At 44.5% G+C, this 26,355-nt stretch overlaps 1 protein-coding gene across 1 annotated transcript in view; it reads left to right on the top strand.

Moving 5' to 3' along the window:
• Nucleotides 1–3,352: 3,352 nt before the first annotated feature.
• Nucleotides 3,353–26,355, top strand: part of NXN (nucleoredoxin) — a 168,384-nt gene continuing 145,381 nt past the window's right edge. Inside the window, exon 1 of the mRNA XM_004483797.5 lies at nucleotides 3,353–3,771. Coding sequence (XP_004483854.1) covers nucleotides 3,418–3,771 — 354 coding nt within the window. The 5' untranslated portion in view covers nucleotides 3,353–3,417. The remainder of the gene's footprint in view (nucleotides 3,772–26,355) is intronic.

The raw sequence follows: 26,355 nt of genomic DNA, 5'->3' as shown, positions 1-26,355 counted from the left end.
TTATACTAATAGCTTTGTTATAATGGAATTTCAATTTTTGTTTATGTGAGAGACATTGTTCCTTTACATTTGAGATATCCTGCTCTACCTTCAACATTTCTTTCTCCATTCTTATTAGAAAATTTTAAAAGTACTTTATTCTTGAGCTAGAAATAATATTTTCCATATTTTCCCACATCTATTCCTAGTCCCTCAATTAGCTTCACCAAGCAACCTGTTACTATTCCTTACGTGTCCTTCCAGATATATTTATATTTCATGCATATAAAGCATTACATCTGGGTATGTATATGCATTTTTTCCCACTTAAAAAATTACAGGTGGTAACTTAGTATTTCTTATTCTGCACCTTACTTTTTCTTGTGCTACATCTTAGAAATATTCCATATCGGTGTTCTAAATCTCCTTAATTCTTTCTAAAAACCAGATTGTATTCCAAATGATGAATGTGCCATTATTTAATTGTCTTCACTGATACACAATTAGGCCTTTTCCAGTTTTCCAGTCTTTTTCTAATTTCACAGGGGCATCAATAAATATCCACACATGTGCATCTTTGTTCACTTGTACTAGTATACCTTAAGACCAAGGAATGTGATTTATCAATCTTAACAGTGACAAAGAGGGAGTGGGTATAGCTCAGTGGTGGAGCACCTGATTCCCATATATGAGGTCCCAGGTTCAATCCCCAGCACTTTCTAAAATGGAAAAAAAATAAAGTAACAAGTACATATTTGCTTTGTGTGTGTTCTACATTACATCATATACCTTAGAATGAAATTTCTCAAAAGGAAAACTGCAATGTGGATGTTTTATACAATGTCAGCCATGATGTGGCTCCTTAATACATATTTTAAAACAACACTTTTCAGAATAGCCAGTCAACTAATATAACATAACTAGCTAAATACCAGCAGGGACTTTTTCTTTAAGTGGGTCTCTTGTATTGCCATAAGCAGAGAAAGTGATTTTTGCAAGCCAAAGGACATTGGCTATTCTTTACAGGAAGCCAAATGAGTCTCCTTGGGCTTCTCGTAACAAATACCCACTAGAGTTATGATTTTGGAATCATTTCCATTGCAAATCCCCTTTCCCCACACCCCCTTAAAAGGCAGCTGCGATATTTGGCTTCCAACCAAGGCCTGCTGCATCAACAATTCTCTAAATTTTATTTATATTTCATGTGCAGTATGTTCAAACTCTCACTTTCCCAGGTGCCAGATGCTGGTTTGGACACACTCCAGTGGAAAGTGTTTTCCTATAAAATAATAAAAGTAAGATGCTGAGCAAACTGCCTCTTTATATCAGACTTGAAACTAGTATACCAAAGTGAGTACTCCAATAATGACTTCACTATTTTTCCAAATATACATTTCCCAAAACTATATCTTCACCTATCTCCCCACCAAATACTTTGTCCTTTGGTTTCCATATGATATACATGCCTATAGTTCTTTTGTATTTCTTTAGTGTTCATTTGAAAACTTCCGAATGTAGGATTCTGTTTAACATGCTTTGCAACGATGCCTGATAAAACTCACTTATGGGTATCTTAGATATGATTTGGATGAGAAGATAAAGGATTTTAACCCTATTTGCAGTATTTTAAGACACATTCAATAACTTAATATCTGTTAATAGTCTTAAAATGTTTTCACTAAAAAGTGATGCTTTCTCTGTTTTATAATAATACCGTCCCTGCAGTGGCACAGAATTTTGGCATGACATCTAAGAATTAACATGGAATCTGTGTTGTGTCTTTGTGGGAGGCTTTGTTGGCTTAGGGGTGGTCCTCCATCCAGAGAGCCAGCCGGTGAAATCAGCTGCAATATTGGGTGGTTGCTAAAAAGTGGATATAATTTGTTGAGATTGCCAATCCACATTGGCTTCCACAACCTCCCCTTTCACTGGTTTATGTGGTAAAATTTCACAGAACTGAAAACCAGTACAATTCATTGTTATATCCCAGAAAACCCGGGCACCTTAGCTACAAAAGTTCCTACTGTGCCAAAAGTGTTTGGTTATGTTCTGAGGCTTAAAATTAACTCCTGTAAAGCATTCCATGATCTCTTCTTCTTCTTTTCTCCTCCTCTCTTCCCTTCCCTTCCTTTATTTTTTGGAAAGCCCCTGTGGGGGAAACATTTTTATATAGACCTATGTATTCTGCTTGGTTGGCCAGCATCTCTAGTCACACATTGGGCTCTAGACCTCCTTTTCTGACTCTTTCCATTAGATGGCGATAGTGCCCAAGAAATAACTTCCAAAGGGAAGGCGGAGGGCGTGGAGAAGGGCGATTACTGCTTTCACCAGGGTCGTTGGCCGCTCAGGAGGCCCTGTATTGCGGGTGGGTATAGTGTACATTTTTGTTTCGGGGAGGGGGTTTGCGGGAGGCTTGCCACAGACCACTTGTGTCATCTAGGTTCTCTGTAGGTATCCTGTAGCATCTTGCCAACTGGCAAGTGAAAAAAAGAAAATCCCTAGAATTTTTCTTAACTATCAACAGAGTTTGATACAAGCTATATAGTCGACGCCGGAGAGCAGCCAGCTCTGATTCAGATATGCTGCGGCCTCTGTTGCAAACCTTCGTTGAGATGGAAGAGAGCCCCTTAGTGGTGGGGAACGGCCGCTGCGACCTGGGCTGTAATCCACCCACAGGTACTGAGTACCTCGTGTGCCCAGCACCTTCTCCGAAGCTACACAAGAAATCCTTGGGGTAGCGTCCTCCAAATGCTTATAATACAGAACACAAAACATACACACAGCAAGACCTGCCTGATAAAGTGATAACTGTGGTGGAGACAGTTAAGTTCTATAAGCTTTCAAAGAGAGTTCGGGGGTCTGAAATAGCCTTAGGGTTAGACTCTTTGTGTAAGGAGAGAGCCGAGTAAGAAGAGGGGGGGACAAGGAGACGGGTACGAGAACTCAGGTGGGGGTGGGGGGCCTTTGGAGAAGTCTGGAGAGCGAATTTAACATGCGGTGAGGGAGACCAAGTGGGGTGGCTCAGCTCCGGCTGCGCCTCGTTGAGCGCCGGCCGGGACCACCTTCTCCTTTCTTCCCGTAGGCCCCGGGCATTCCTGTAGGAGCCGAGCGCTTCCGGTCAGGTTTTCCGCGCAGGCTGATTCCCCGCGCTCTTCGGCCACGCGGCGTATGCCTGCGCCCCCGGCCTCGGACGGCGCCCGAAAGGACAGCGCGGTCCCCGGGGGCGCGGACGCGGACCGGGACCCGGCCGGGGTCAGGGCCGGCCACGGCGGGGGCGGGGCGTGGGCGGGGCCGGCGTGGGCGGGGCCCTCGTCTCCCCCGCGCCCGCCGCCGCCGCCGCCGCCGCCGCCGCCCGCCGCGCGCACCGAGGGAGCGGGGTCGCCGCCGCCGCCTGCCCGCCCGCCCGCCGCCCGCGCGCCGGGGCTGCGGTGGGCCAGGATGTCGGGCTTCCTGGAGGAGCTGCTCGGCGAGAAGCTGGTGACGGGCGGCGGCGAGGAGGTGGACGTGCACTCGCTGGGCGCCCGCGGCATCTCGCTGCTCGGGCTCTACTTCGGCTGCAGCCTGAGCGCCCCCTGCGCGCAGCTCAGCGCCAGCCTGGCCGCCTTCTACGGCCGCCTGCGGGGGGACGCGGCGGCCGGGCCGGGGGCGGGGGCCGGGGCCGCTGCCGAGCCCGAGCCGCGGCGCCGCCTGGAGATCGTCTTCGTGTCCTCGGACCAGGACCAGCGGCAGTGGCAGGACTTCGTGCGGGACATGCCGTGGCTGGCGCTCCCCTACAAGGAGAAGCACAGGAAGGTGAGCCGCGCGGGCCTCGACCGTGCCCGCCGCCCCTGTGCGCAGCCCGCGCTTTCCCCGCACCCCGGTGCTCGCGGCTCTCGCCCGCCCACCCCGGACGCGCTCTTTCTCCATCCCTGCTCTCGCTTCCCCCCTGTTCCTCAGTGCCCCCCCTTGCCCTTTCAGTGCTCACCCCCCCCACCCCCCCAATTCCAGAATCCCGCCGGCTTGGGGTTCCCGGCCGCGGCAACTCCTGCGGTGCCCGTGCCGGGCTGAACCCGCCGTGGGAAGTTTGACACCCCTTGGCCTCCCAGTCCCGGCCTCGTGTTCTGAAGAGTCGAGAGCCCTCTGGGCTGCCCGCCCGCCCCCGCGCCAGGCCCCCTGTGCCACACGTTGGGAGCCTCGAGTAGGAGCTGGCTGCGCCCGGGGTCCCGGCCTCGGTGCCTGCAGCCCCCCACCAGAGGTGCCGGGAGAGATCGCTTCCTTTCCTCAGCCAGTGGCTGCGGATACCTATAAGGGGATGGGGAGGGCGCAAGCCCCCTACCCATAATGCCCAAACCAGGAAGTTTCCTTTCTTTTCGAGAGAAATCTGCATCCCAGGGGCGCCTGCCTCCCTGCCTCCGTGACTAGGTAACTGGAGGCCGAGACCAAGACCGGGCCGCCCCGCGCCCTGGGGAGCCCGCCTCTGACTGTGGCTTTGGGCGAGAAAGGAGCTCACGCCTTTCCCCTCCGCCCTCCTCCCTCCTCCCTTCCCCCGGCTGAATGAGTGGACACCCGGGAGCTTTTCATTGTCTACCTGTCCAGGCTGTCCTCCCCAGATGTCTCCCGCCCGCGGGGACAGCCCAGTCCTTGCAGGTCTCTTAATTACAGTGGTGGGCCAGTGTTGTCTGACATACTTCGAGCTAAGGGCTGAACTGACCCCATAGATACAGACTGGTTGGAAGGAGGGTGATTTTGGGGATATTTATACTTTGCTGTCAACTTCCCATTACTCCTGCTTTGCTGCTGAATCTAGTTTGAAGGTAGGGAAAAGGTTTCTGAGTATATCCGTTGGATAAAGACGTCTGTATTTTGAAGTGATTGAAACAACAACATTTTGGAACAGAATTGCTTAATTGGTGGGCCAGATGAAAGGCGTGATTCCAGCGCCTTCCCTTTCTTAGGGGAACCTCATTTTCTGACTGGACAGGGGATGGGCTGTCTGGGACATTTAGGTTCCACTGGAGAAGATGGTAATGCATGCCATGTGTTTCTTTGATGTGTACACTATATTGTTAAGAACCATGATTTAGATTTAGTGAGAGCAAAAGGCTTATAGTGTGACCCCAAATGTCTACAGTAAGTCATCCATCTCTAAGCAGTGTAAGGCGCAGACTTGGGATTTAAAGTATGAAATACAGTTTAACAAATCCAGTTTGTACATTTCACATTGGGAAAACATGGGTTCACTAACCACATAGAGGCAAAACTTGGCATTTTAACCACTTTTTAGGTTATTTTGTCTGTATTTAATTTATATGCTTGGTAGGGCATGAATATGCATGGCCTTATACATTTTACTTTGAAATATGGGTATCTTTTTTGCCTTTTTTTTAAATCCTTTTGGGGGGAAATAATATTCAGAAAATGATTTAACAAAAATATTTTCATTGTTATAACAGTTGTCTGTTTAATGTCTATGGGCAGTACAAATGGTTTCTAGGTTTTGAAATCATTCAAGGATAGTAAAATGTTACAGACCTAAGGCCTTATGTGTTTTTTGCAGTTGGGGAAATTAACTTATGGTATTGTAAAAATATGGAGCAAATTGAGATGTTTTTCCAATGCTTAAAGCTCTTTTTCAAAAAATTTGATATGACAGAGGTCATGTTTGGTTATCTATGTCAAGGCCGGTCTCCCTTTGAATGAAAAAGTGCTTTTGTAATGAATGGAATTAGACCCGACTTGCTATTTCCACCACAGTGATAACTGGTTGATAACAGGGCAGCCTTCCACCATCATGAAGATACAGCTCAGAATGCTGCACATGCCAAAGCAATAGTATGTTAGCATCTTAAACATTTATTTTTTGTTAGAGTTTTCTGACTCACCTCCTAAAGTTCTCTTTGTTCTCTAAAACCAGTCCAGTTTTTGAAGAGGTAGTTTCTGTCTCTTGATATTCATGAATCAGCACCTCAAGATCTGATCTCAGAAACATTCTTATTTGTAGTGATATACCAGATAAAAAAAGATTCCAGCTGTGTTTCTTATGGAGGACCTGTTCTTGGAAATTACAAAAGTTATTTTCTCATTTGAAAGGAATTATTTTTCCCCTCAAAGCTAACGAGGTGAAAAACAAATTCCTTTTCTGTAACTTTGAGTTAGTCTCTCTCATGTTTAAAATTGGGATGCTTAAAAGCCTGGCAGTTCTGATACAGTCTGTGTGCTTGGGATGCTGATTCCATGGTAAGAACAGTGAAAAGCTCAGGGCACTAAATGGATGGACAGTTAATATCTTGCTGATGGACACTGTCTGTGTTGTTTGACCAACTAAAAAATAGCTTTAAAGAAGGGAGTTTTGTTTTACACTGAGGGAAACAAAAGTTCCAGATTACCTTTTTTTTTTTTTTTTACATTTCCATTAACACTTGTTCTCTGAAATCATTTTTATATGTCTTTCCCGTTGGGATGACAAAGGATTGTGGTTCTAATTAGTTATTGGCTGGCATTTCTCTAAAGAAAATTGGAAAATTATGGTGAGGAAAGAAAATGCTGTGTGGTATTTTTTTCTTCTTTTATTAATTTCCCTCGTATATGGTAAAGTCCGGAGATGTATATGTTAAGCCCGCATTTTGTCTTGTTCCTCTCACCTTGATTGGCACTGGAAGATACCACCAAACGAAGGGATTCCAGCATCTTTTCTTTTTTCTGTTTTAAAAAATTCTTTCTGGGGATGGTTGTTCTGTTTCTGCTTGTTTTAATAGTAGGTACAAAAGTGATTGAAGCTTCAGTTTCTTGGCTTCCAAAATACCTATGTATTATATAGCTGTATTGAAATTGTAATGAGATGATAATAGAAGTTTGAGTGTGTTTTTAAGAGCAGTTTTGTCAGGAAACCTGTAATCCTGAAGTTAAGGTGGTTGGGCTTGTTATAATAAGTAGTTTTTTGGGGGGTTTTTTGGTAGACATTTTTCATATTTCTGAAGACAGAGAATGTGATGGATAGTTGGAAAGTGGTGACAAGCTGGACTTTCTGGGATTTGATCTATCCCTTTGGATAGAGTAAATTACTCATTTGGCAAAACTGAAGAGTGGGACCTCCAGGCTCCACTTCAGCAGAGATGTGAACAGTTGTTTTGGTCTTACAGCCACAGGACTGAGCTTTGCCTGATGGAAGCTGTTTGCTGAATGCCGGTGCAGTGGCCTCCAAAGGGTTCAGGATTACTGGCCTCACCCTGGGCAGGTTCGGGCTGGGCTCTTACTTGGTTCAGAACTTCCTGCCCTGATAGGAAGGGGAAGAGAACAGCGAGCCGGTGAGGGGCAAAGGCAGAGGGCTGTGGTCCAGCATCCTGGTCTGCCTGCTCCAGCAGGGAGGGGGCTCACTTTCTTGCTGCCCTGTAGCACGTGGCTTGCTCTGGCTTTCCGGGTGGCTCAGGAGGGCTCAGAACAAACCAGTGGCTCTTTGGATTGGGCATGACTTGGTACTAACCCAAACAGTGTTGTGCAATCTTGTGCCTCTATTGCTCCCAACTCTTCCTCCCTCAAATCCCAGTACCTAGCCACTGCGGGAATGACTTGTATGACACTGATAGATCACTGCATCTTTTTCTTCTTAATCATTTGCTTCTTTGGTGGTAAAAGATGGCAAAGGAGCTTGGTTTTGGAAATTGGAGTTTTCTGCCTTCCTAAGGAACCTAGACCGGCCAGAACAGGCTCCCACTCCTAAAAATTTCCAGGCTTTGGATTGGTCTAGTAAAATACAGCAGTCCTATCAAAGTAATAAAAGCAGTTTTCCTCAAGGGGCTTTTTCCTTGTTCTGTTATTTGCAGTGTATTTTTAAATCTAATTTTTCTTTGCATAATGAAGCAACTTAGTGTAGTAGCCGAAAGTATAGACTTTGGTCCATCTGCCCGAGTTCTGAGTTCTGTCACTTATAAGCTGTGTGACTTTGAGCACCTGACTCCAAATCTGTGGCACAAGTTCCTTATCTGTAAATGGAGAGGATAATAGCACCTGCCTTAGATGTTTGTTGTACAGATTACATGAGATAATGTACACATGTAGAGTTTAGAACAGTGCCGCGCATATAGTAACTGCTTGCTAAATGCTAGCTATTATTGTTAATAAATTATTATTCAATTTAGTAATCAATTTCACAACTTAAGCCTTTGGAATATTTCACATTATAGAACTGCAAAACTCTTATGAGGTGTATTTTTTGAAACGTCCAACAAATCGTATTTTAAAAAATTTTTTACTTTGAAATAATTTCAAACTTACAGGACAATTGCAAGAATAATACAAAACCAATACAGAGAACTCCAACATACCCCTGTGGCAGTTTGATATTATTTATGAATTCCAAAGAGAGATAAAGATTATGTTTGTAAACTGGTCTGTTCCTCTGGTCATGGTGCCCTTTGACTGATTTAAGTTCAATGATTTACTCGATTATGTTAAGATTAGGGCTTTGATTTGACCATGTCATTAGGGCATGCAGCCTTGAGTCCTTGTCCTCTTGGTGGGTGTATTACTCAGCCAAAGGGTGCTGATGCAAAATACACCAGAAATTGGTTAGTTTTTATGAAGGGTATTTATTTGGAATAGGAGCGTAGGATACCAGCCCATAAAGCATAGGTTGCTTCCCTCACCAAAGTCTATTTGCATGTGTTGGAGCTAGATGGCTGCCGACATTTGTGAGGGTTCAGGCTTCCTGGGTTCCTCCCTTCCAGGGTCTTGCTTCTGTCTGGGTTCAAGGTTCCTTTCTTCCCAGGGTTTGCTTCTTCCTGGGCTCAGGGCTCCTCTCTTCCTGGGGCTGGCTTCTCTTTCCTCTGTGAGCTTACTTCCCAGGGCTCCAGCCTAAGGCTTCATCATCATACTCCAACATCAAAACTCCAACATCAAAAACCCTCAACTCTGTCCTTTGCCTTGCCTTTTATCTGTTAGTCCCCACCCAACACTATGCCCTAATGACGTGGCCCAATCAAAGCCCCAATCATAACTCAGTCATGCCCAGGTACAGACCAGATTACAAACATAATCCAGTATCTGTTTTTGGAATTCATAACCATATCAAACAGCTACAGTGGGCTATATAAACAGATGCTCAATCAAGAACACAATCAAGTAGATACACAGAGGAAGAGACAGCTCCTTAGATGATGGCAGAGACCCTGGGAAGAGAGATGAGCCTGATAATCCACAGCTGGCCTTGTGAAGAGACCAGAGCAGCTGAGCCCAGAGAGAAATGAGCCCCCAAGAGAGAGATGAGACCTGTCCTAGCCTATAGCTGAGATTAGAAGAAGCTGGATCCACGGAGCCTTAAGAATGAAGAGGAAGGCTGAACCCTGCAGACATCTCCTGCCATCTTGCTTCAACATGTGGTAATAGAGTGTGGTAAGGAAGTAACCTTGAGTTGGACTTTTTAGGGCCTTGTAACTGTAAGCTTTTACCCCAAATAAACACCCTTTATAAAAGCCAACAGATTTATGGTACTTTGCCTCAGCACCCCTTTGGCTGACTAATACAACCCCTTACCCAGATAACCAGATTTACCAACTTTTACCATTTTGCTGCATTTGTTATAATCATTCAGTCTATCTGTCCACTTATTGGTCTAAACATTTGAGAGTAGGTTACACACATCATGTTCCTTGAACACTTACTACTTATATGTATATTTTCTAAGAACAAGGATATTCACTTTATGTAACATTTTTAAGTTATCAAATTCAAGAAATTCAACATTGATATAAAGCATACAGTCTGTCCTCCATTTTTTTCACTTGTACCAATAATGTCTTTTGGGACATCGTCTCCTCTAGTCCAGGATCATATATTACATTTAATTGTCATTGTCTCTTGAAAAATTATTTTATAAGCATTTGAAGGGATAAAGTGAAAGAGTTAAAAGGGTTACCCTAAAAGGGATTATAGCCTGAGGAGAAAAACCTAGAAAAATGACATCACAAAGGCAAATGAATATAAAATAATTCTGTTCCTTCAAGTTCTGGGATGTTACTGTTATTTACAGAGCTCCATACTTGTATCTGCCAAAGAAACTCAAAACTACTCATCAGCCAGGTCTAGGCTTGATTAAGGGTGACAACTTTGAGAAGATCAGACACTCTTCTTGAGAGAGATTAATTATGTCCTTGGTGATCATTCTGTGGTCTGCCAGACCTATTACGCTTGCCTTCTGCTGAACCTGGCTAGTTAAATCTGAGCAGCAAAGAGATGGTAGGATTGTTGTTCTTTCGCGTGGGAAATGTCTCCCTGAGCAGTAGAAACTCCACCCCCTAACACAGAGCCACCTCCCTTTGGGCTCTGGAATGCTGCAGGATTGGTTTGCTCAGATCTGAAGCCAGGGCAGGTTGAAGACTGTCTTCTCTTTAGCAGCCCAGGCCTGATTGTGCCTAGCTGTCCATTGCTCTTGCTAACTGATTTGTATTTTGATAAGGGCTGGAATGTGAACCGGAATGCAGTTGAAAGCAGTGGGTTTTGCGGTTAGCGTCATTCATTGAATTCTACCCTCTTTATTACTCTTTCTTTTAGTGGGAGCTTTTGAGAAAGGAGACTTTATGTTGTGTACAGCAGGGGGAAAACGAGGCACTAGGGTGCTTCCCCTACTCCCATAGGGATTGAGGCTCTAGGGTTTCAGCTAGCTCTGTTCTCCGCTGGACAGGGCTCCTCATCGTAAGATTTTGCTTCAGAGTATTCATTTAAGTACTTCATTATTTTAAAGGAACACTTGAACTACATATACACTATGGCTAAAAACCGTGAGTGTGTCGGGGAAGTGGTGGCTAAGATCTGGTTATGGTGAAAACCAGTCATAACTGCCTCGGACATTACGTCTGGGGTACATCATTTGATCAGTGTTCAAGACTATGTGACCGTAAACTTTAGGGGTGTGGATGGTGGCACGGGCAAGTGCAGGTTTGGCCTAGGATGTGTATTCTTTGCTCACATTCTGAATTCCTAGGGGTGCACAGTGTTAACCACCAGTGTTCTTAGTTTTCTACATTTCACTCATCAACCGTTTCACTTATTTCAAGACAACAAAGAAACGACTTTGTATTTAGAATCTTCTTGCTAAACCTGGCTTTCATGAAGCTCTTTTATGCTACTGTTTTACATCTCGCCCTTAGTCTTAAAGTAAATGAGGAGTTCTTGAGACCTAGGTGTTGTCCTTGATTTTCCTCTACCCACTCTCAGCCTTTGGGCACCTAGCCTGTTGGATGGTTTGACCTCCTTTATAGCTTTCAACTCTCTCACTTTCTCTCCCTTCCTCCTATCACTGCTTGCATTCAGGTTTTGTCCCTGCTTCTAATCCTGACCCCTTGAAATGGTTCTCTAGACCAGAGCTTTTCAAACTGTCGGTGGCCAAGGACCAGTTGTTGTTTTTAAAATAATATACTTTATTTTTAGAGCAGATCTCAGTTTACAGAAAAATTACACAGAAAATAGAGTTCCCCAAAACTCCTCCCTCCCCCCCCACATAATTCCCCCTATTATCAATATATTGCATTATGTGGTACATTTGTTACAGTTGATGAAGCAATAGTGATACATTTTTGGTAACTAAAGTCCATAGTTTACATTAGGATTCCTATTTGTACAGTTCTGTGGGGTTTGACAAATGCATAATGTCTTATGTCCACCAGTTTGGAATAGTTTAGAAAAATTTCACTGCCCTATTTTTGTTTTTGATTTTGTTTTTAATTTCCAGTCTGTCACACATATCTCCATGGCCCCACTAAACATGACTGTTATGCAGCTTGGGCCATACATGACTCATCCTGTGAGTTGACAGTGCACAAATTCTGTCCAGCAGATGAGTCAGTCCACTGATCCTAAACTTGGATATTGCTGTAATTTTAAACTGTCATTAAAAGTTTCTAAATGCTTACCTTGTTATAGATCAGTAACAAACATCTCATGGGCACACACTGGTCTGCAGATCCCACCTCGGGCAGCTCTGCTCTAGACTCTTTCTAGAACAGAATGACAAGTACAGAAACACAACTCTGATCATGGCATTCTCCTGCTTACAGATCTTCAGTATTTCTTCCTGACCTTAGGGTCAAGTCCAAACTCTGGAGCATGGTCCCAGACTATCTCCAGTATCTCTCACCTGGGTTCCTGAACTCTGCTGGACTTGCATATCCAAAATTTGCAGTGTACTCTTTCTTCTCTTGCCTTGCTGAGTTCGGAATTTCTAAACTCAGCCCTGGTGTCCATATTCTAGGAAACCGTCTTTTTTCCTAGGTGGAATGTTTCTTTGAGCTTCCACAGATCCCTTGATTACCTCTGTCCTGGTGCTTAGCTTTTGTTTGTTTACCCTCTTCCATTAGACTGTAAGCTCCATGAGGACAGGAACCAGCCAAGGGGAGGGGAAGGTGATTGGGGTTGAGAGGGCAAGGGTTAGATAATCTGATCATAGAAAATAGGCATGTGACTTGAAAATGTGCGAGTTTTTGCATCTGGTAAGTCCTAACCCGTACTTTTCTCCTATTGCGTAGCTTGCTTTTAACTTTAATATTATTAAAGTTTGTCCTTAACTGAACTGCGTAATTGTCCTCAATGCAGTATATGGGTGTTTTTGTTTGTTTTTGTTTCTTAATGAGTGCTTTAAAGAACACTTAAATTAGCAAATTGATATCCTAGCTGAGAGAGTGCCAGCAGCTTCTCATGAAACTGCATTGCTCTGTATGTAATTCTAACTCAAAAACAGGAAAAGGTTTTACTCTCCTGTTTTTGAAATATTAAAAATCTCAGTCCTTTTTTTTTGGTCTTTTATCTGCAGACCTATCTTTTCATGCTTTTTTATGTCATAAATATCTTGCTTCTCTCTAGCATCTTTCTTCTAAGAAACTCAAAATGCATGCATATTACTTTTCCGGCAAGTAGTCATCAATAGATATTAAGCTCTTTAACCTTTTAAAGTATGTTAGAGTTGGAGAATTGAAGCAAAGAAAACCAATTATTAGATCAGGGTCACGGAGTTGGATGACAGAGCTGAGCTGAACTCTCTTAAATTCAGCGTAGTCCTTTCTGTTCATGAAATTTTATCTTACAAATGTTCACGTCAAGCATTCTCCATGGAAAAGGCGAACACTGCAAATTCTTTTTCCAACAAATGGAATTTGGTATGGATTCACTCTGGGTATGCATAGACCACTCGGAAATGAGATAGGAATAGTTTAAAACTGCTTAAAATGTGATATTGCTTGGTAGACAGAAGAGCCCAAACCTCTTTCCTGTTCCTGCCTTCTGCAGGGCTCGTTTCTAAGGGCGCTTTAATGATTTGGGCTTTTTTTTTTTTTAAGTTCTGCCAGTGAAGTACCCCCAACTCCCTTCATCCTATGCAAAGCCTGCAGGCTGCTTTAGTGCTTTTGTTCAAATACAAAATTGAACTTCAGGTATCCTGCCGAGATCCTAGGGCTAAATCAGTCCTCCCTTTTATGAGGTTTTCAGAAACTGCTGTTCTAACTTCCAGTGAAATCTCAAACATGTGCTTTCTGCTTTATGACAAGTAAGAAGTATAGTAATTGAAAGTTGCTTGAGTGCTGTTATTCTGGAGTGAAACTCTGTAATGGAAACTTTAGTTCTATGGCATCTGTGATTAAAAGCAAACATAAATTTTCTGCTGCTTGCTGGTCATTACTCTTGGACCAGATATACAATGTATTTTTGTATAAACTACACATCAGAAAATCCTTTAAAAAAAAACAACTTAAGGCTTAAAGTTCAGCGTTCCTTTCTATTACTTTTTTTTTTTTTTGAGGGGGGCACTTTGCCATAGACACCAATTACAAGTAAATTCAAGTAACATTTCTATAGTTAATGTTGCTTTTATCTTAGATCATTGTTGAATAGTCATAAAAGAGGGTGTAGTGGCTTTTGCTGTTCTAGGGATAGAGTTTCTCTTCCTTTTCTTAGGAGAATTTTATCCAGATGAATTGGTTTTATAGTTTTTTTATTTGTCTTTTTTGGTCAATATCCTTGGGATACAAATCTGAATGGATTTAGTCTGTTTAAAATCAGAAGACATCTTTTTTCCTTTTAAATGTGATCGGGTCAGGACAGTTTTCTTTTGATCGTGGTGGCTTACAGCACAGCCATTTCATCTGGTACTCATTTTTCAGGGTTTGATGTGAAATATAAAGACTGGGCAGAAGAGCGTGCAGTAGAGAAAAATCACAGTGTGACCTCTGAGCTCTGAATGGCTGTGAATGTGGATGTGAGCACAGCATTTTTCATCTTTGGTGGTATTCTTGATTGCAACTTAAAAAATCCTTTATACCCATGAACCTTCAAAAATACTCCATTATTTTAAATGAACATTTAATCTACATTGAATGGTGGATAAGATTATGAACTCTGGACCCAGATTTCCTGGGTTGGAATCCTGGCTCTGTCACTTCCTAGTAGTGTGTCTCAGGGGTAAATTATTTGACTTCTGTGGCTCAGCTTTCCTGGTCAGTAAAATGGAGATAATTGTACCTGTATAGGGTTGTTTAATCCTGTATAGGATTAAATGAGTTAATATTTGACAAGTATTTAAATAGTGTCTTGTACATAGTAAGTGCCATTTAAATGTTTCCCCAGGCCCTTGAGTATTTCATTCCACATTTTATGGTTCAGATTATAGGAGAGGGAATTCTCTGCCTTTTTGACTTCTTTGTACCATTCCCCACTACCCACTAGCCAAACATGTACACTGGCTTCTCTGCAGTTCCTTATTAGGGCAGCAACAACTATTGTCAGTTATTGATTTGATGACATATCGATTTGTTAATATCTGAAAATTGGTTAAATTCTAGGCCATCTCTGACTAATAGGGTACTCAGTTTTACTGAATGGATCCTATTTTATATTTTAAGCCAGGATTGGGTAAGGGAGAGAGGTCTGTGCATATTTTCCATATTTCCCCTTCTGTTTATTTATTTTAGCATTTTATTATGAAAAACCTCAAACATCACACAGGTAGGGAAAATAGTACAGTGAACTCCTTTGTACTCAATACCTAGATATAGCAATCATCAACTCATGGATACTTGTTCACTTATACCCCTATCCAGCCCCCTCCCCCAATGGATAATTTTGAAACCAATCCCGGGCAGCATATCATTTCCTTTATAGACATTTCACTAAGTTTCTCTAAAATATAAGAACTCTTTTAAAAAACACAACTGCAGTATCATTTTCATACTTTTTTAAAAAATCGAATAATTCCTCAATAGCAGCAAATATCCATTTAGAGTTTAATTTCCCAATTGTTGCATAATTTTTTTACAGTTAGTTTCTTTGATTCCAGATAAGGTCTATATACTTCATTCAATGGCTATGTCTCTTTTTTAAAAAAATATTTATTTATTTATTTAGCTTTATTTCTATACCCGCCCTCCCCCCATTACCCCGTTGTCTGCTGTCGGTGTCCATTCTTTGTGTGTTCTTCTGTGTCTGCTTATAGTATCATTAGGTGGCTCAAGGAACCAATGCTGGGACCTTCTGGAGTGGGAGAGAGGCGATCACTCTCTTTCTCTACCTCAGATCCCTTGGCTATGTCTCTTTAAGTCTCTTAATTCATCTTTTCCCCTCCCATCTTTTCCTTAGTGTTTTTTTTTGAGGTGCCAGTGGTTTGGGATTGGCCCCGGGACCTTGTATGTGGGAAGCCAGCACTCAACCACTGAGCCACATTGGCTTCCCTGAGTTGGTTTTTTGTTTGTTTTGCTTGTAGTTTGTTTTTTTGTTGTTTTTTGGGGGAGGTACCAGGAACCTAGTGGGGACCTCCCATTCTCAGCTGTACAGGTGTGGATGTGACTCAGGTTTGTCCAAGCAGAGTACCACACGTCCTGGCCAGGTGGCTGGTTCCAGGATGGACATGTGGCCCAAGCTGGCCTCCTTCAGCTGAAAGGACAGGAAGCAAACCCTGAGGAGCAGGTGGCCCTTCCACTGCTATGAGGAACAGCCTGCCCACAGGGACAAGCAGCACAGAGAGATGGTGAAGTATTCTCACCATCCTGGCCATTCATTTCTGAGCTCTCTCCAAGTTTGTCTGGGACCTCTCTTAAAGCACAGGATTTAAGCCTATCTGCTCTTTTGTTCTGGATATTATCTAGGCTTACACTATGATAGCTTAAGATTGCATTAGCTTTTCCAACAGTCCCATCACACTGTGTTGACTCATACACCTTTTGTCAACCAAAACTCCAAAGTCTTTCCACCAACTTTATACCTGAACAAAGAAGATACAACAAAATCTTATTTCCTATCATTTATAAGAATTAGTGTGTTTAGATTTTTTTTTTTTTTTTTTTAAAGATTTATTTATTTTTATTTATTTAATTCCCCTCCCCTCCCCCGGTTGTCTGTTTTCTGTGTCTTTTTGCTGCGTCTTGTTTCTTTGTCCGCTTCTGTTGTCGTCAGCGGCACGGGAAATGTGGGCTGCGCCATTCCTCGGCAGGCTGCTCCCTCCTTCGCGCTGGGCGGCTCTCCCTATGGGTGCACTCCTTGCGCGTGGGGCTCCCCTACGCGGGGGACACCCCTGTGTGGCATGGCACTCCTTGCGCGCATCAGCACTGCACATGGGCCAGCTCCACACGGGTCAAGGAGGCCCGGGGCTTGAACCGCGGGCCTCCCATGTGGTAGACCGACGCCCTAACCACTGGGCCAAAGTCGGTTTCCCCAGTGTGTTTAGATTTGATCAGTTTTTGCAGTCTGTTGAAAATGTTCTGTAGCAGCTATGGTCATCCACAATAATTGTAGTCCCTTTCTAGCTTTGAATTATATGAGCCCTTCCAGATCTTTATGGACAGTTGATCAAAAGTGTTGAATAGATGGAGTCTCAGGGCACACCGGTAGGTACCACCCTCCATGCTAATAGTTGTTCACCCAACTTCAAGTCCAGCTAATCTTATATCTGCCTGCTTAACGTGTTTGTCACAGGAGACCCTAACAGGTATCTTGCTGTAACTTATTAATAGATGTTTACTGCTTCCCTCTCAAGTGAGGAAAGATAGTCTTTAGTGACTTGTGTTTGGTGAAACACAAGTTTCACCCAAGTGATTGATTGGTCACTCACTTCTCCCGAGTGTGTGTGTATTAGTAACTGTAATAAACAGTAGGATCTGGTTAAGGGTTGAGGTCAAGTTCATGAATCTGTAATTTGCAGAATCTCCCCCTTTTTGCCCTTTTGAAAATCTCCACTCTTTCCATTTGCTGTTTGCCAGTCATGAAATCACTGACTGTGGTTAGATGATCTTAGGAGCACATTTTCTCTCTCGGGTGTAATTCATACCTGAAAGGAAGAGGCTCCGTGTCAGTGTCACCCTGGGCGTGTGCGCGGTGTTGGCGCATTGGTTTCCTGTGGAAGACCCTGCAGTAAAGCTGTGGCCAGATGCACCCTGACACTCCCCGACGGGCCATGTGGGGTGAGAGCGGGCCATGTGGGGTGAGAGCGACCGTTTGTGCAGGAGGCCAGGTCCTGCGCTTCCTGGTGGCTCTGTGGTCATAGTCAGTGACTGCCTTCCCCCCCCCCCCCAACACCCGCCTCCCCCTGCCTGCTTCCCCTGCCTGCTTGTTGGGGCAGTAATAGAGCCTGGGGGAGTCTTTTTCTTAATGCCATTTCCTCTACCACCTGCTGGATGAGAATTGGGCTGGCTAATTAAGTGTGGCATTTTGTTTCAAAATCAGTCATAATAACTAGCTACACAGCAACCCCGGATTCTTATGTGGGTTTGTTTTTCTTAGGATTCGACTTTTTTAGGACTCTTCAGTGCGGCTTTTATTTTGAAAAGTTTACCTTAGTTTATAATGGATTTGTTTGCTTACCCAAGTGCATTTGCCCATTTATGATTATGCATGAATCTGTTATACATTTTGCAGCTTGACCCATAAGAATTCTGACATTTCAAATATTAGGCATGAGGATGAATTGGAATTAAATGCCTTAAAACACTTTTCCTAGGGGATGAAAATCACTTCCCCTGAATTTGTAGAAGGTTCCTGGCTTTATCCTCTGGATGCGTTGTTTTAAGCTCATACAAATGTTCTTAAGAGCAAACTACTACTTAATACCTCTTGAACGTATTCTCTTTCATTTGGATTTGTGGAAAGCGTTAATTTGCAGAGACTGGTGGCATGCTCTGGTTTTGAAGTGCTTTTTGAAGCACAGCCTTCCTGTGAAGCTTCAGTTAATGTCTTTTTTTTTCCTCCCTGAGATCATCTGGGTCCATTTTACAGTTGATACTGCCACAGAGTCGATTGTTTCCAGGCGAATTTAGATTCCTTGAACAAAACATGCATGCCTGCTTACCCCCTCCCGAGGAGAGAGGGGTCTGCGTGAATATACAGCATGAATCATGGTTTTATCGCTGCTCTTTACATTAAAAAGCCTTTTATTTGTACTCCTTTGCTCAGCATAGATTTAATACACTATTTATTTCCACTTATTAACCTTTTCCATTTGCAAGAGAAAGCCAATATTTCATTTTTAAATTTTAAAAGTAATCTTCTTTCCAAAGAAAACCCATTAATAGTGTCTTACATATTCTTCCAGATAAAGAATATGCGTATTCTGCACATATAAATGTATATGCTTAAATAGTTTTTACCCAACTAGATTTATCATTTTCAATTAACTTTTATTTTCTGAAAAGGTACTGCTTTCCCTTGTCAAAAAATTTCAAATAAAACAAAGGGAGAGTCTTACTTCTGATGCTGACTGCAGTTGGCTTCAGCCACCACCATTACCAGTTCCCCCCGTGCCTCTCCAAAGGTCTTCTGAACATGTACAAGCTTGTGTGTGTGTGTGTGCGCGCCCTTGGTACTCATAGACACGCACGCTTTTTTTTTTTCTTTTCCAAAACCAAACCTTTTAAATGAGTCTCATTCATGTTTTTGGCTGCCCCAACAGGTGCTGATTTTCCTGTCTCGGGTGGATAAAGACTAGAAATGTCATTGCCTCGTGCTACCATAATGTTGTATGATGTCTGCCTTGATAATCAGCCCAGTGCAGATAGAGACAAGGAACAGAATCCCCCAAACCACCACTATCCTTAGAAGGAAAATGGCTCACGCTGACATGCTCGCTGAGGCTGGTGGACTAAGGAGACCTTTGAAAGCAGTTTTCCCTGTCTTCTGAGCGGGCCCCCTATAGGACTGACATAAAGCAATGAGAAGACAGTGTCTGTGAAATTCCTACTGCTGTGCCCTGCCATTTGGATAAATTAAGAGGTTCATTCTCTATAGCTGTCAGTCTTCCCTTCCAAGAGCATTTGGATTTATAAAGGGACAAAGGATTTCCCCATGCTGGTGCACTTGTATTATGCAGGACCTTTTGTGACAACTAGTATTAGGCAACTTGTGTTGACTATAGGTTTTTATTTAATAAAGTGTGCTGTACTTTTAAAAAATCCACCATCCCCCCAAATCCAAAGCTATAAAGCAGATAAATTAAGGGACTATTATTTTCATTATAGAAAGATCTTCGTTTTATTAGGCCATATTCCAGATTGTTTTAAGTTGGGAGCTCCTAAGAGATGTTCAAAATGTGATTTCTTCCACTTAGAAAAACTCCTGTATAACTTGTGAAGAATTTATCTGTTGCTTTGAGAAAAAGGTACAGATATTACATCAAAAGTCTTCCTACCCAATATCACATGCAGCCCTTCCCTCTTCACTTCAAAGTTCCTTTTTCTTTTCTGAATGAGGCAGCTGAGAAATCTTTTATAAATCTTTGGGTTGCAGGTTCCTGTAGGCAGGTCGTTTATGAAAATTCAAAGGGTTGCTATGGGAATGTTTATTCAATAATAAAAAGATGAGAGAAATTATGAAAGGCAAACTTTGCAAGATCCAGTGAACCTTAAAAGAGGACTTGATTTAAGGATGGAAAAAGAATTTATGCGGGTTTAGAAGTAAGGGTTTTTCTGAACTATTGGTCATGAATATAGAGTAAATTTAGAAAGCTTACCTTGCCTAATAGGTCAGAACAAAAATTTAAGATTTATTTTATCCTCCCCATTCCCTCGTTCTTTGCATTTGCTGTGTCTGTCTGTTGTGTGCTGGTCATTTTTTTTTTTTTAGTTGGCACTGGGAACCGAACCACGGACCTCCAGTGTGGGAGGGAGGAGCCTCCTCTGCTTCCTGTGTTTGTTGTGGCTCTCATTATGTTTTCCTGTGTCTCTTGTTGCGTCATCTTACTGCATCAGCTTGCCTGCCTGCCTGTCATGCCAGCTCGCTGTCTTGCTCATCTTCTTTAGGAGGCACCAGGAAGCAAACCTGGGATCTCCTGTGCGGTAGGCAGGAGCTCAGCCGCTTGAGCCACATCCACTTCCCTGAAGGTGCTCTTTTTTTTTTAAAAAAAGATTTATTTATTTATTTCTCTCCCCTCCCCCCCACCCCGGTTGTCTGTTCTCTGTGTCTGTTTGCTGCGTGTTCTTCTTTGTCTGCTTCTGTTGGTGTCAGCGGCACTGAAGGTGCTCTTTATAGCTGTATATAACAGTGAGACATTGGAAATCCCCTAACGCGTGTCCAACCATCGTGGATGATTAAGTAAATCACAGTGTTGTACTCACAATCATGTTGAGCAGCTATTAAAATGGAGGTAATAGTCTTTGTTGGATCATAGAACTATGCGTAAGATATAAAAACACAAGTTTCCAAACTATACATATACTATGATTACACTAAACAGATGTATAAGAAGCAAGATTGGAAGTAAATACCCTAAATTGCTTATTGTTGTTCTGTTAGTGGTGGCGACTATGGCTGGTGGGTCTCTGATTTCCCGATGTGCTGGATATAGCCCCTTTTTTTTTTTGAGGTGGAGGGCTGGGGATTGAACCCGGGACCTCTCAGGGAAGCTGATGTCAACCCCTGAGCCACTTGGGCTCCCCTGAGTTGGCATTTTCATTTGTTTGCTTATTATTATTTTTTAAGGAGGTACTGGAGACTGAACCTGGGACCTCCTGTGTGGGAAGCAGGCACTCAACCGCTTTAGCTACATCTGCTCCCCAGTACTCACTTTTTAAAAAATTTATTTATTTTATTTTTTAAATTTCTCTCCCCTTCCCCCCCGTTGTCAGCTTTCTGTGCCATTTGCTGTGTGTTCTTTTGTGTCTGCTTATATTCTTGTCAGCGGCACCGGGAATCCATGTCTCTTTTTGTTGTGTCATCTTGCTGCGTCAGCTCTCCATGTGTGTGGCACCCTCCTGGGCAGGCTGCACTTTTTTTGCGTGGGGCGGCTCTCCTTATGGAGTGCACTCCTTGCGTGTGGGGCTCCCCTACATGGGAGACACCCCTGCGTGGCAGGGCACTCCTTGCGCACATCAGCACTGCGCGTGGGCCAGCTCCACACGGGTCAGGAGGCCCGGGGTTTGAACCTTGGACCGCTCATGTGGTAGGCGGATGCTCTATCAGTTGAGCCAAATCCGCTTCCCTGTACTCACTTTTGAAATGAAATATAAATATATGTGAAGAACATGATGTGGCTCTTGCCTGAAAGAGCTTGCCTCTGTTTTCTGAGTGCTTTGTTTGAGTGTCAGTCCCCTGCCTTGTGTTCTGGTTGGCAGTGTAGTGGCATTTGCAGAAGATGCCGACCTTGTTCGTCACTGTCTAATCAAGCAAAGGCGCACTGTGGGAAAGAGTAAGCTCGCAGCCTCCTACTCCCAGAAAGCTTTCGGAAAGAATAACTTGACAGCGACCTTTTAAAGTGAGGGAGGGAACTCCAGTGGATTAAGAAAGATACCCTAGATATAAATAACCATTTGGGTAGGGAGGGGAAAGTTGAGAAGGAGAAAGTTCATTTGATCTAGCTGGAGAGTAAGTATGGGATGGGGAGAGACGAGGCACGGCTGAAAACTGATGGGTGATAGAGGTTCCCACTGCTCGGTGTGAACCCGTTTACCTTTTATAAGGACAACAAAAGTCGCTTTGGCACATGACCTGGAAAACGCATTTTAGGTGATGCCGACGTGGGGAACGAGTTTGTGCGTGGCATGGCGTTTCTGGGAAGCAGGCTGCAGGGGTCTGTTTGCGAGGTGATAGTAGCCTCTTTGGGAGGTTTGGGTTTGCAGTGAGAAAGGAGATCTGGATTCCAGACGTGCCACAGAGTAAGAAACAGATGCTATTTGTACCATGGCAGCCAAACGCAAACCAAAGAATATTATCCTGGGCCAGGCTGCAGAAATGCATTTTCTATACGCTTACTTAGAGCATTGCCACAAAGAAGATACTGTGGGCTGGTGGCATCTGTTTGTCAAAGAAAAGGACAGTCCTGTAGGAATTTCCTGCTACTCTTTGGTAGTGGGGGGAAGGGAATGATGTCAGAGACTAAAAAGTTTCCAAACTGGGTTTCTCCCTCAGTATATTTTCATATTACAGAAATCAAGTTTGTAATAAAAATCAGTAGAAGTAAGTAAAGTTTGTAATGAAAAAACAACCACCACCACCTGTCACTCCCATGTAGACTGAGCGCCTCATTTGCCTCAGCAGTGTCAGGATGCAGAGAAATAAATGACTAAGTCCCTGCTCTCAGAGGCATAGCTGGGGAGATACGGCGTGAAATATATACATACATGAATGTAATGTCTCTGAAGGATGATGCCTGCATATTGGTTCTAAAAGGGCCGGGTTGCCAGTGGGAACTGAGAAACGAGAGTGGTGTGACCTGCTCAGGCGGTAGCCTGGGAGGCTGGCCTGGGAGGCTGGCCTCAGGTGGATCGCTGAGTTCAGCTCCATCTCTCTCGCTTTCTGGCTTTGTGATCTCTTTCTGAGTCTCAGTTTCCCCATCTGTGCAATGAGAATGATAGTAGTGCCACTTGTAGGGTTACGGTGGACGTTTGAGGTGATGATAATATAAAAAGCCCTTAGTGGGAAGGGGACTTGGCCCAGTGGTTAGGGCATCCGCCTACCACATGGGAGGTCCACGGTTCAAACCCTGGGCCTCCTTGACCCGTGTGTAGCTGGCCCATGTGCAGTGCTGATGCGCGCAAGGAGTGCCCTGCCACGCAGTGGTGTCCCCCGCGTAGGGGAGCCCCACGCGCAAGGAGTGTGCCCCGTAAGGAGAGCCGTCCAGTGCGAAAGAAAGTGCAATGTGCCCAAGAATGGCGCTGCACAAACGGAGAAATGACACAGCAAGATGATGCAACAAAAACACAGGTTCCCGGTGCCGCTGATAAGGATAGAAGTGGTCACAGAAGAACACGCAGCGAATGGACACAGAGAAAAGACAACTGGGGTGTGGGGAGGAGAGAAACAAATAAATAAATCTTTAAAAAGCCCTTAGTGCAGTTTGGCACTCAGTAGTTGGTCAGGAGATGGTGACTATTCTACCAGACCGGAAAGTTCTTTGAGGATGCAGGCATTTGGCCCATCTCAGGTACTCAGTGAATATTTATTGAGAGAAGGAATGAATGAATGGCTTGGACTGAGATGTGAAGGGTTGGCAGGATTCAGGTGGAATTCCAGCAATAGAAGTTGAGTCTCAAAGGGCCCTTAGGCTTGATTAAACAGAGACAGTAGACTCTTCATTGTAATTGTGCCATAATCATAAGAGCAAATGTCCTTATTACCGTTGTATTGGGCAATGAGGTCACTAAACTGGAGAGGAGATTAGGTAACAACCTCCTTCCTTTACAGATGAGAAAACTGAGATCCAGAGAAGAGGCAGCCCCAGGGCTGACCAGCCTGTAGGTTCCAGGCCTCCTCCTTCTTGGGTTAGTGGTATTCCTTGACATTTTTCCTGGTAGTTCTTCAAAAAAGTTCAGCCAATATTTAGTACAGCCAATGCCTGTAAGACATCGCCAGATCTTGCTTGTAGAAAAGAGAGAAGCATCCTGAAAGAGGCAGATGCGTGCCCTTTTATGCCCCGTGGCTTCTAGAGAGCAATGCCATTTTCCCCATTCCTGGAGCCTGTTCCTGAGAGCAGAGCCCTTTCCTGGGAAGGGCCAGGGTCAGGCTGGGAACGCTGGTCAGACCTCCTAGGTGGAAAGCCTCAAGTGGCTGTAACTCGGTGGCTGCAAAAACAAACACACTCCCTCACTGAACAACAGCACAGAGCACTTCAGAAGGGGATTACCAGGGCTGAACTATGCGGACTGTAAAGAACAGAATTTCAAAAGCGCCAGGTGCTTCAGTCTGTGCGTCCAGGCTGATGAGTCTCAGAAGTGCTAAAGAGGGATTCCACTCGGGAGACTTGGCAGCTACCTTATTTTTTCCTCGTTGGCCAGCGGGGAAGGGAGAGGACGCACCTTATCCCTGTCCTGGCAGCTAGCGCTTCCCGTGTTGAGGGATAGCCACGACCTGGACACCTGGCACTCAGCCCCGGGACCTGGGGTCACGGGAACTTGCCCCAGTGCTTTGAGAATAGAAGCCAGAGTATGAGAAAAGCACAGTCGGTACAGGGCGGCACTGGATACATACTCATCCTGGGGCTTGAGAGTTTGGAAAGGGTGCTGCTGGGTCAGACCCGCTATTGTACTAGCAGATTTAGATGCTTTGGAACTTAGTGGGAATTGTTTCTAAGGCCAGGTTTTTTTTTTAAAGATTTATTTTTATTATTTATTTTTTTCTTCCCACCTCCTCATTGTTTGCATTTGCTGTGTCTGTTCATCTCCCTTGTTTCTTTAGGAGGCACTGGGAACTGAACCTGGAACCTCTGACATGGGAGGGAGGTGCCTAATTGCTTGAGCCACTTCCGTTCCTTGCTTCATTGTGTCTCTCATTATGTTTTTCTTCTTGTGTCTCTTGTTGCGTCAGCTTGCTGTGCTTACCCGTCATTTCAGCTTGTTGTCTTTTCTTCTTCAGGAGGCACTGGGAACCTCTGCTCCTTGTTGTGTCTCGCATTATGTTTTTCTTCTTGTGTCTCTTGTTGCATCATCTTGTTATGTCAGCTTGCCATGCCCACCCATTGTGCCAGCTTGCTGTCTTTAGGAGGCATGGGGAACCGAACCATGGACCTCCCATGTGGTGGGTGGGAGCTCAGTTGCTTGAACCACAAACACTTCCCCAATTCGTGTTAGTGAACCATCTTAGTGTGCTTTAAAATACTTTCTGGAACCCAGGACAGGTCTCCCTGGAGCTGTGATTTGTAGTCTGCTCTACAGTAAGAGATGTGGTGCTAGACCACGGTGCCTGGTGACTGGGAGGAGGCCTGGTCATCCCACTGCCCGCTGGATTCCTGACCTCTGGGCCCTTTAGAGTGCTCTCTGGGGAGTGTGACTTCTCTGTGGGCTGGTAATTTATAACTCATTATGGTTAGAGCTCAAAATAGGTTGGGAAGGTTGCTCCTGGCTGCAGAGTCCCAACAGGTTTACTGTTGGATGGGATGAGATGATAAAGAAGTGGATCCTTTTCTTACGTTCATTAGAAACGGTGCCCAGAGGTGGGCAGGACGTGCTGGATCTGCGGTGCCGTGTCCTGCTTATTTTTGGGTGTGTGTCATGGCATTCATTTGGGCTTCAGGGAACTGCTCAGACGTTTCTTGAGCTCGAAGCGTGTCACGTACCAGAATCACTGATAATAGCTTCCTTTTACTGATGCTGGGTGCCAGGGACCACGTTAAGTGCTCTCCATGTTTTATCTCATTGGATTGTCATACCATCCGTGAGGTGGGTACTCTTCAGTGACCTCATTTATACATGAGGACACTAACTCTTAGAGAAGTTGAATAGTTTGCTCAAGGTGTGGCCAGGTTTGTGGGTCGTGGTGTCACCATCTGAGACGGGAGAAACAGGAGGGGGTTTGTTTTGGGGATTGGTGAGGGCAACACATGGAGATGGCCACTGTCTGTGCCTTGACTAAAGCTCTGTGGAGAGGTAAGTTCTGGCCAGAGAGAGCCCCAGGACTCATCAGTGAATCCTTCTCTTCAACCGAATTGAGATCCCAGGGAGAGTGAGGAGAGGGAGGGCGGCAGCCCGAGGGGAGGGTCCTGGGGAGCAGCAGCATGTGAGGGGGAGAAGGGGCCCAGAGCCTGGGACAACAGAGGAATAGGAACGGAGAGGGGCGCGAGGAGGGCCACTGAGGCCCAGGGAGGAAAGCGCTTCAGGAAGGGGAGAGCAGTGGAATAGGACAGGAATGTAGAACGACTGGAAAACTCTCACTTGGACTGGTCCATTGAGAGGGTGCACCCCATCTCCATTAGGCAGTGTCTTCACTTCAGTATCGTTAACCATCCTCCTGAACATTCTATAGCGTTTGCCGTGGGCTGGGCCCGGCACCGTGGTGTTCACACGACGACCCGTCGGGGGGCACTGCAGTTATTTTCTCCCCTTTACGGGAGAGGAAACGGAGGCACACAGCAGTGAAGTGCTTTTACGCAGGGGAACCGGAAGCTCCAGGGCTCCAGCCCTCATCGGTCTGACTAGCCCCACAGTTTGACCTAAATGTCTCTGCAATCCC

The sequence above is a fragment of the Dasypus novemcinctus genome, chromosome 21 (genome assembly GCF_030445035.2).
Source record: "Dasypus novemcinctus isolate mDasNov1 chromosome 21, mDasNov1.1.hap2, whole genome shotgun sequence".
Classification (NCBI taxonomy): Eukaryota; Metazoa; Chordata; class Mammalia; order Cingulata; family Dasypodidae; genus Dasypus; species Dasypus novemcinctus.
The sequence above is the reverse complement of the archived record's forward strand: the minus strand, read 5'-3'. Positions and strand labels throughout refer to the sequence as shown.